Source organism: Chanodichthys erythropterus, chromosome 8, assembly GCF_024489055.1.
Source record: "Chanodichthys erythropterus isolate Z2021 chromosome 8, ASM2448905v1, whole genome shotgun sequence".
Taxonomy (NCBI): Eukaryota; Metazoa; Chordata; class Actinopteri; order Cypriniformes; family Xenocyprididae; genus Chanodichthys; species Chanodichthys erythropterus.
The window spans coordinates 43085316-43096883 of NC_090228.1; the positions used below are offsets into that span (position 1 = coordinate 43085316).

The 11568-nt window shown below is 37.3% G+C and overlaps 1 protein-coding gene across 1 annotated transcript in view; it reads right to left on the reverse strand.

Moving 5' to 3' along the window:
* Window positions 1-7634, reverse strand: part of LOC137024989 (NACHT, LRR and PYD domains-containing protein 3-like) — a 54900-nt gene extending 47266 nt beyond the window's left edge. Inside the window, exons 1-3 of the mRNA XM_067392976.1 lie at window positions 7492-7634; window positions 6188-6192; window positions 2894-2935 (exon numbers count right to left, since the gene is read on the reverse strand). Of these exons, the coding sequence (XP_067249077.1) occupies window positions 2894-2935; window positions 6188-6192; window positions 7492-7634 (190 nt within the window). The remainder of the gene's footprint in view (window positions 1-2893; window positions 2936-6187; window positions 6193-7491) is intronic.
* Between the last annotated feature and the right edge of the window lie 3934 nt (window positions 7635-11568).

The following is an 11568-nucleotide window of genomic DNA, read 5'->3' on the forward strand; positions in this document are numbered from 1 at the left end:
ATTGTGCGCTGGAGAGCTGGAGCTGTCACAGAAAAGGCTCAACACGTGATAAAACTACTTTTATACTACATGTTACTTTATAAATAATATTAATAACAATCTTAATGACTTTATTTTGTAATCATACATACCATACCTGCCAGCTTAGTAGTTTCATCGATTGTATGGTTTGTCATGCTAAATATGGGTTCATAATCATTAAATACTATAAAAAAATAAATAAAAAAAAACTGCAAAAAAAAAAAAAAACATTAACAAGTGTACAAAATTTCATATATTTATTAGTTTTAATAAAGTTATTTTTAGTTTGTTAGAATCTCACGCTCACAGATGACGTGGTCGTTGAGTGCCCTTAGGCGACTGTTATGATTGCATTAGAATGAATAAGCTGGTAACACTTTATAATAACTCATTAGCATTAGTTAAGCATTAGTTAAGCACTAGTAAATAGTCAATTCATAATTTATAAAACATTAAAAGACATTAGTAATCCATTTATAAATACAGCTATAAATGCTTTGTTCTTGATTTATAAGCATATCTATAATGAGTTTAATAATTGTATTTTCATACTTTATTTATAATAAATGATAAATTGATCATTAATAAAGCATTTATTAACACACTAAGTAACTAATACTATATGTCTAAATAATAAGATGCATAAATGGTTTATTAATCATTTACTTACACTTCCTAAATGATAGTATGAACCACTGACATGATAAATGATTAGAAATGATAAATTGATTATTAATAAAGTATGAAAATACAATTATTAAACACATTATAGATATGCTTATAAATCAAGAATAAAGCATTTATAGCTGTATTTATAAACTGTTTACTAATGACTATTAATGCTTTATAAGTGATGAATTAACTATTTACTAATGCTTCATAGCGTGCAGTTATTATAAAGTGTTACCGAATAAGCTACCTATAGATGATTAACGAATATTTTTAAGTCAAGTTGCTGTTTTCATTATTTCATTTATTAATAATAAATTTAGGTAATCAGTAAAAGGGTTAAAGACCACTAATCAAGATTGTAACACACACACACACACAGACACACAGAAAAATGTTTACAGAGTTTGGTGACTTTAGGTTAAACTAACCCCCCCCCACTTTTAAAAGGTGGCGCTGTAGAGCCCCTGCTCTCTGCACATTTCTAAGGCTTTGCCCATGTCTACTGGATGACAATTTGAAGCATGTTAAGAGCCTCAAAAATACCCAAGAATCTTATTAAAGTTTGATGTATTACCATGGCAACAATATTTAAGATATCACAAATACTTTCACAGGTCTACATTTGCAATGTTTTGACATTATTGTGATGAAGTTTGAAGCAAATCAGCTAAAAATAAGAGGGTGATCTCAAAGCATTTTGAAAGTGACACACTTCCTGCTGCCAATTGGTGGCGCTATAACTTTGACTCACAATAATCACATCCATGTGATCAGCCTCCTATAACGAACACACAGCTGAAGTTTCATAAAAATCAATCAATCAATCAATGTATACAGACGTAATAACATTTCCTGTTTCCCTTTTCTCGCCATAAATTCGTTGCCCTGTTTAGCATCCTCAATGTCTTGACTCCATGCTGACCAAGTTTGGTGGTGATTGGATTAATCGCCTAGAAAGAGTATATCAAATTCCCAGAGTGTTGCTGCATCCCAATTCAACTACTTACACTACGCCCTAAAAGTATGTACTCTTTCTGTGAACAAAAAGTACTTACTTTTTAGTGTGTAGCAAAAGAGTTGACAAGCTTTGGGACATACTATCACGTCATTCAATTGCGTCTTTGCTCTCTGTCGCATCCTGTCACCGTAAACTGGCCTGTCAATCATCTTACATCCTCCACATTTCATTTAGTTAATTTCCTACCGTATCGGAGAGAAGTGCAGCGTGTTGATCTGCAGTCGCGGGACTTTCATGTGGAGAACTCTCCTCATATTAATGCATAATGATGCATTTAAAAGTTAATGGCCATTCGGATCTTTATAAAAGTCCACATTGGTATTTGCAGATGAAAAATAACACAGATAACATTAAATATTTTCTATTAGGTTGAACTGATTATTAGTCACTCAAACCTCTCAGCGTCGATCACGCATATCCACCATGTTTTGTAGTTTTTAACACTTTTTACTCGTGCTTGTAGTTCGGAACTGAATCCTCGTCCAACGCGCAATGAGTTGTGGGCAATATTAGCCTTTATAGTGTGTACGGATCCACACTTCGGAAATAGTAGACCATCCGGGGACTTTTGGCATACTCTTTTTCAACATACTATGCTTTGGGACACACTTATTTTAATCTCACATACTTTTTAGGATGGATAGTATGGACATTGGGATGCAGGGCATGTGTTTTCTAAACAACCCATAATAGCCAACTTCCAGTTGAGCTGACATATAACTTAGAGCACTAAAGTTGTTTTGTCCGATGAGGTCTATATGTGTACAGAGTTTCATACAAATACATGCAAGCATGTTTGATAAATGGACCAAGTTTTTAGACACCGTTCAAGAGGGCGCTGTCGAGCCCCCCTGCCACGTCCAGGTACCAGCGTCTACCTATCCCTGATGGCCAACAATTCCGATGTGTGTGCAAAGTTTCAACAGTTTTTGAGCATGGTAAGGGCCCCATAAATGGCAGTATAGGTGAAAAAAATCATCCTAAAGAAAAATATAGCTGCAAGCAGCGATGGTGGGCCCAAGCCCGATGGCCCTGCCACCCTGGTGGCTTCAGGGCAACTGTGCACAGCGGGCAACAGGCATTTAAAACAGTTAAACATCAGAGGACTATGTGAACTTCACTATACATTTACTGCACTATAAGGTGGAGCTATAGAGCCCCTCCTCCCTGCCCGTTTCTAACAATCCTGATGTGTGTGTTGAGTTTCATACAATTTGAAGCATGCTAAGAATCTCAAAAGCATCCAAAACGAATATTATAGTTTGATGCATTGCCATGGCAATAGTGTTTGAGATATCACGATTCTTTTCAAAGGTCTAACTTTGACTCACAATAGTTACATCCATCTGATCGGCCTCTTACCACGAACACACTGCTGAAGTTTCATCAAGATCAGTTAATGTATGCAGAAGTTATTCCACTTCGTGTTTCTCTTTTCTCGCCATAAATTCGTTTCCTCGCCACGGCCAAACCGTTTGCTACCAACCAGCAAGATTTCTGGCTCTCACAGACCTGTTAGTTTGTCTTTAAGAAGCCCTCCTATCCTCCACTGATTACCTGTATTAATTGCTTAATTGCACCTGTTTGAACTCGTTACCTGTTTAAAAGACACCTATCCACACACTCAATCAGACTCCAACCTCTCCACTATGGGCAAGACCAAAGAGTTGTCTAAGGACACCAGGGACAAAATTGTAGACATGCACAAGGCTGGGATGGGCTACAGGACAATTGGCAAACAGCTTGGTGAGAAGGCAACAACTGTTGGCACAATTATTAGAAAATGGAAGAAATTCAAGATGACTGTCAATCTCCCTCGGACTGGGGCACGGCGCGTCAAGTATCAGTGATCCTGAGAAAGGTGAGGGATCAGCCTAGAATTAAACGGGAGGATCTGGTCAATGACCTGAATAGAGCTGGGACCACAGTTTCAACGGTTACCATTAGTAACACACTACACCATCATGGATTAAAATCCTGCAGCACGCAAGGTCCCCCTGCTCAAGCCAGCGCATGTCCAGGCCCGTCTGAAGTTTGCCAATGACCATCTGGATGATCCAGAGGAGGAATGGGAGAAGGTCATGTGGTCTGATGAGACAAAAATAGAGCTTTTTGGTCTAAACTCCACTCGCCGTGTTTGGAGGAAGAAGAAGGATGAGTACAACCCCAAGAACACCATCCCAACCGTGAAGCATGGAGGTGGAAACATCATTCTTTGGGGATGCTTTTCTGCAAAGGGGACAGGACGACTGCACCGTATTGAGGGGAGGATGGATGGGGCCATGTATCGCGAGATCTTGGCCAACAACCTCCTTCCCTCAGTAAGAGCATTGAAGATGGGTCGTGGCTGGGTCTTCCAGCATGACAACGACCCGAAACACACAGCCAGGGCAACTAAGGAGTGGCTCCGTAAGAAGCATCTCAAGGTCCTGGAGTGGCCTAGCCAGTCTCCAGACCTGAACCCAATAGAAAATCTTTGGAGGGAGCTGAAAGTCCGTATTGCCCAGCGACAGCCCCGAAACCTGAAGGATCTGGAGAAGGTCTGTATGGAGGAGTGGGCCAAAATCCCTGCTGCAGTGTGTGCAAACCTGGTCAAGAACTACAGGAAACGTATGATCTCTGTAATTGCAAACAAAGGTTTCTGTACCAAATATTAAGTTTGATTTTTCTATTGTATCAAATGCTTATTTCATGCAATAAAAATGGAAATTCATTATTTCAAAATCATACAATGTGATTTTCTGGATATTTTATTTTTTCAGATTTTGTCTCTCACAGTTGAGGTGTACCTATGATGAAAATTACAGATCTCTCCATTCTTTGTAAATGGGAAAACTTGAAAAATTGGTAGAGTCTCCACAATGGCACTGAAGTGCACGTCTATGCATGAGCCATCATTTCAAGAGCAACACATTTCAATGTCAGATCGCTTTTATTTAACACAAACAAATGAAAATAATAATCTGCCAGTCAACTAGAGAGGTTTTGTTTGTTATAGGTATGTCTGTACCTCGAAATGTTAAAAACCCCTCACTTTTCAATGATGCAGGAGTCGCATTTACAGGGGAATATCTGATCTGTCCGTGCTTACACTGCAGGCACAAACGCACATATCTGATTCATATCTGACTTATAACCTCATATGAATGAGGCCTGAAACCGATCTGTGAAAATTGGAATACATGCGATTTTTTTTTCCTGCTTACACGGTCATGACTCATATCCAATCTGTGCCACATGGGAGGAAAAAAAATTGGAATTGGGTCACTTGAACCATGCAGTGTAAATGGCCGCCGTGACAATCGCTTCAAGAGGAGTGATACAAAAAGGGTAAAAAGGTATGAGTGCTTTTATCACTAGAATATTGCATGGGTATCAGCCAATCGATTTGAGAACCAGAAAGAACCGTTTATATATGTTTATATACTAACTGTTTTATAATTATATATACATATATATATATATATATATACACACATATAATTATAAAACAGTTAGTTCCTGTCCTTGATTCTGATATTCACGATAAAACACTGCTATGACCGCTTCACCCAACGGTTCTGTGTATCAGTATACAACACCCTTACCAACCACTCTCAGCAACAAACTGTTTGTTCTCAATTGATATTGTTCATTGATGCTTACTGTACTATGTAGAGGAGTGTTGTGAGAAAGAGATTGAGTGAGCGAGTTTATTACCTGCATTCAGTTTTAGTATTTTCCTTCAGGTCAGTCCTATGTTCATAATTAAAAATCTGTTTCAATGTCCGATGTATTATCTTGTCCTTTTAACAGTTAAAGGGTTTTCCCATGACTGACAGTACAAGTCAAAGCATTTGTCAGTTGTGTTTTGTTCAGTTTTCGAAACAATTCAGTCTTTTCAATATAAAAATCTTCACTACTGACTGACACACTCATAAAGACAGTCTTTGCCGCCATCTAATAGCATAATTATGTAACTTCTGTTGCTTTTCACAGTCAGGGACTATTTCTTTCCGGCGAAAGGAAGGCTTTTAGTGAAAGTTTACTTCATGAATGTTGCATTGATACATATTTTTGGCTTTAATATTTGTATTGTGTGGTTACCGTTTTATAAAAGCAATAAGGTACTCAAGGCTAGTGCTGTATCGTGAATAAGTCACAGCTAAAGGGGTTGCCGGCACTCCGCCTCGCATTGTGCCCTTCAGCCATGACTTACTCACAATACAGCACAGCCTCTCGTACCTTATTGCTTATGTACAGTGTATATATATTTACACACACACACACAAACACACATATGTATATATAAGGGCTGTCAATGTTAACGCATGTGATAAAATAATGCATATTTAATGCAAAAACATCATGGAAGCATGTGAAATTGCTTCATAATGTAATTTATGTCATGCAGTTAGATGATCTTAAAGTCCATGCTGATTATTTCAGAGATGACAGAGAGAATTATTCATTCCAGTGTCCATTTCACTTTAAAACATGCACTCTGTCATATTGCACATCGTACTGTTCCTGTCAGAACGAATGTAATAATCTGGCAGGGGGTCAAAATGCCTCCTTCCTGTATCAACAAACTTTACTACAATTACCTTTCAAAGGATCCTTATGCTAGGAATATCGCTATTTATTTTCAACTATGTGAATGTCTCAGCTAACAATATTTATTTCTATTCGATATATTTCACTGTGGATTCTTTGGTAAAGCTTTGCAAACAGACTTTTATGATATGGACAACATGTAAGTAACTAAACCTTCTAATGCCTGATCTGATATTTAATGATTCATGTACAGTCAGATGTTCTTTGTCTGTGTCAGTAAATCAAACCAGGGACTAAACGGTCATTTCTCTTTGTAGGATGAAAATAATGTGTTATTTAAACGGTGATCAAATTATATAAAGAAAATGATCAAACAACGCTCCCTTTGCAATCGTTGGAGCTGTCAATCAGACAGCGCAAGTTTATCAGTGACTGAGTTCTGGATGCGCGTTTCATTCAACCTGCTGTTTTATTCAATGAATCTCTTAGTTATATCGTGTTTGCACGGTTATGATGAAAGCATTCGTTAGTTTACAGAAATTGAGTTGCAATGACGAGATCACTGCTTTCATGTGCTCAACATGTCTGTGATTGGCTGTTCATCACTGCAACCCTTCATGCCACAATCTGAATACAATGCCATATATTTAAATGTAATGCTGCACTTTGCACGATTAGTTAACCTTGAGAGCTGTAATAGTAAAAACGTGCTAAAAGGGAGAGTAATACTTGGCTATGTCAAATGGAAAAATGTCAGCCAATCACAGCAGAGGGCGTTTACACAAGTCACAGCAGACACGCCCTTTAAAACAGAGCGTTCAAATAAGAGGGCTAAAATCATGGTGGCAAAAATGCCTTTTATTTCTAAATTATGACCATTTTTGATATAAAAATCATACTAACATTATAATTGCACCCCAGGAAACATTATAAAACATTAAAACAATGTCGATCATGCTGACCTTCAATAACCCAATTCATCCATATAATATTTTTCTTATTCATCCTAATAAGAAAAAATAACTTTAGATAAACATCACATTGGTCATCAGTCTGAAGTATTCATTTCAGTTTTTTTTGTGAAAAGGCCTTTACATTTTGTCAACTTTTTTCAAACCCAGCCCAGGTGAGAACAAAGTAGGCCTAACGCAATTGGTTTCTTTTTTAGGTAGTAACGCAACACTGGATATAGTCATCTTCATTAAATGGTTAAACTCAAAGTTAGATCTCATGTTTATACTCACTCAGGGTCAAAGGTCACTGCTCCACTGAGTTTAGGGGGAGGGTCCATGGATGCATCACTTTTCATAGACACACAGCTGGGTTCTGGAGATGCTGCTTTGTGTCTGTGAACATCCTCCTCCTCTCTCTTCTCATAGACACTCATTTACAGGCAGTGCACTAGAAAAACACTGACCAAAAGTTTTGGGTGTGAATTACATATTTCAGTATGGCAGTGAATTGCTCACCAGCTACAATGGCTAGTTTTTATGACAGAAAAAAAGGTTGAAATGTAACAAATTTAACAAAAACTAAAACCCCAGAATGTAACAAACAAAAATAAATACATTTATAAAAACAAAAAGTAATCATGACATTCATTAAAGGTGCTAAAGAGGATCTTTTCGTTGAAATGAGCGCATGTGTAAGAACAACCCCCCTCCTTCACAGCTCATTTCGAGGGAACGATTGGAATACACGAGTGTTTACCACCGGCATTCGCTGTGTTGTGTTAGTGGATTCATTATGTCGGACTCACCGCAGGTAACTCATAATCTGCAGTTGTTACTCCTGTCTCCTGACAAAAACATTGTATGCGGCGCCTGTGGAGTGTGGAAAGTTACTGGAGCGCGCAGCCGTGCTCGTCTCTCACAAGGAACGTCATGGCAGTGATTGACAAGCCAGAAGGCCAATCGTTTACGCGATGATCGCGTAAACGATTGGCTGAAGTTTTTAAGGCCCTACTTCGTGCACAGATATTAATATTATTCCTTTCAGTGCACCTAATAAATAGTCTTTTATCAGTTAGTAAAGACAGTTTCAAGTAATATTGCAAACATGTATAAAACAAAACATCCTCTGTAGCACCTTTAAAAATATTTTCATATGAATCAATTAAAGAATAAAAAAGTCCACGAGGAGTTGCAAACATAAAAGTCTCTATATTACATTACTGCTACACAATACAAATAAAAATGAAGACAACACACATTGCCATTTTTAGTTTCAGAAGCTGTTCCAATAAGCAACCTGAGTGTGAGTTCTTTCCTTGATACAAACTTAATGTTCAAAGTGGAGATTCTCTGACCCCTGCCACCCTGATGTGTTCATTTTATTTCTCAGAAATCACTGAACACATAGGCTATTATGCTAATTAATGCATTAGAATGAATCCAGTAATGTGTTGGTTCAAACCTACCTCTGTCTCAACAGTGAAGAACATCAAACACAAACTCCACATCTCCTGATATTGTTTATGTTCGTCGTCTCGAGTTCTTAAACTTAATTTCACTTAAAACATAAACTGGTTCAACAGGTCTGTATTTTAACCTGTAAGAGAGGAAAACAATGTCAGATGGATGAAAAATACCTGATCAGGTGGAGCTGTTTTTGTTCATTTCTGAATATGTCCACATCTAATCAAAATAGAAAACAAAGCATATTTAGAGTTGTTACAGTCGGTGACTTGGTCTGTCTTTTTTTGTTTTGCCCCTCCCTTGTTTTTCTTGCAGTTGTTCTATCCTTTTTGAGCGTGTACGCACGCTCTCTCTCTCAGGTGGACACACCTGTTCTTTGAGAGTGGCTGATTGATTGAGCTGACTGATAATAATGCCAACAAGGAGGAGAAAGAGGCAGACAACAGATTTCTGTGGGCTAGCCAGCAAACAAGTGTCTTTATATCTTTTTTTTGTTTGTTTGTTTGTTTTGTTTATTTTGTTAGTTGTTGTTTGTTCTGTTAAATTCTTTACTTGGTTATGTTCGTTATTATTGTGACACGTTTGTCTTGTTAATCTTACACAATCTCTCTTCACTTTGAGCTGTTGTTTACATGAGAGGTTGTAAAAAGAATAAGGTTCTCACTTTATCTCTGCTGAGATGACAACAATACCATCCACATTTAATTTTTCTCCTGAACAATATGTGAACACCATCCATCTTTTTCCTATGCTGCTTTGCATGAATAATGTGGGTAACTTTTATTAAACTGTAAACAATAAGTAAATGGTTAGTGAAAGGAAATACAATAATAAGCATTTCAGAAACTGGGTACAATGAGGTGACATTATGCAACTCACTCTTAAACCACTGAACATTAAAAGAAATTTAAAAGTGTAAAAGCATAAACAAGTTACTTGAATAACCCCTAAATCTTAATTACTTCCACAGCAATATTACAGACATGTTAAGTAACATATAGCTTTTACAGGATAGAAACAATAAAATATAGCCTATTTTATGCCTTATTCTATATATTTTTATATTGTATAAAATCTATAATATAAAAAAATCTAATTTTTAATCACAGAATAAGGCATAAAATAGGTTATATTTTGTTTAATATAGGGAAAAATTAGAATACAAATAATTTGTTATTGTTCAGGGGCCGTATTCACAAAACATCTTAAGACTAAAAGTAGCTCCTAACTTGCCGATTTAGGAGAAACTCTTTAAAATAATGGGCGTGTCAGTCCTAATTTTAGGAGTCCTAAATTTTTGCTTTAAGAGTATTTCACAAAGCATTTTAGCGCTAAATCTAGCTCCTAAGTCTGTGAAACGTTAGGAGTAGTCAAGAGGACTCCTAAATCACTAAGACCAAATCACAAACAGTCCTAATCCACCCAAAGACACTGAACACCATGAGGCAATAGCGATAGAGCCTTGGGTGCTGAACCTTTTCTTCATAAATGCAATACATTTTGATTTATAGATTTGAATCTACAATGAGACGCCAAAAATAAATTTTTAACAAATAAACAAATATTGTTTGATTACCTGTGGCAGTGGTTTTCATGAGTTCACATTTACAAATGATTGAATAGAGTAAAAAAATATATATGTAATAAGCGTATTTGGTGTGCTGTCCAAGGGGATTGAGGGCTCCAAGCTTGGAATTTAGCCCAAACCCAAAGTTCTCCCTGTATCCCCAGCCGAGTGAGGAGCGGGTTGGTGGAGGGATCCAGAAAACTGTCGAAATAACTATAGGCGAGTCGACTCTTGTCTGTGTATACATTCCTCCTCTCGAGCTGATTAGAAAGAATGTTTGAATGTGTTCCTCCCAAACTTTGTTCATAAAACATATTTTGTTGCTTGAATTCTGATTCTCTTGAGATGCAGACATCCAAGAGGTGGACAATTAACCGTATATACTAGTTTAATTAGTGACACTTAAAACTTGACACTTAACTTAAAACCTTTATGGCAACATTTTATTTTGACTATGGCAACATTTTTATTTAAAAAAATATTTATTTGAATAGGGCAACATTTATATTTTAAAACCTTTATTTTAATATGGAAACATGACACCTCATTCTACAATATTTCTATGATTAAATCGCTGACTCCTCCCCCATTAGCCATTCACTGTATGTATAGTCCATAGCAACAAGGTCAACCCCACCCTTACTCTTAGCTTAAGACTTCTCTCTATTCCTTAGTAAAAGTTTGTCTCAGCAGCTTTGTGAATAGGTTTTAAGAGAAAACTCTTAGCTAAGAACTTTTACTGCTATTTAGGAGAACTCTTAGTGGTAAGATAAAATGTTTTGTGAATACGGCCCCTGGAGTGTATTTGATTTCTTAACAATTAAAAGCAAGAAATAAGAAAAAAATCAGAAAAAAAAATCAACCAGACAAGGGTAAAAAAAAACATACTTGGTTACTAATGCAACGTCTAGGTTATGCATGTAACCCTCATTCCCTGAAGGGGGGAACGGAGACGTTACGTCAGAACAGACTGACGAATGGGTCTCGCCCTGAGAGCCCAATCACCTTCTAGTGTTAACAAAATAAGCCAATGGTACACTGAGTACCTTGCTCTGTGATATTTGCATCGTGAACTCTGCCCACACAGTGTGGGTATGTAAGGAGCAGCGTGAGCAACTCGCATTCAAGTCTCTGCTGAGGAGCCGAGTCAACGACCCGGCATTTCAGCAAAGCTGCAATTGTGGCAAAGGGACGTAACGTCTCCATTCCCTTCTTCAGGGAACGAGGGTTACATACGTAACCTAGATGTTCCCTTTCAGTCGGTCATGTTTGACGTTACGTCAGAAGAGACTGACAAATGGGGTCCCTTACAAAACGCCGCAATAGCTGTCTTCCAG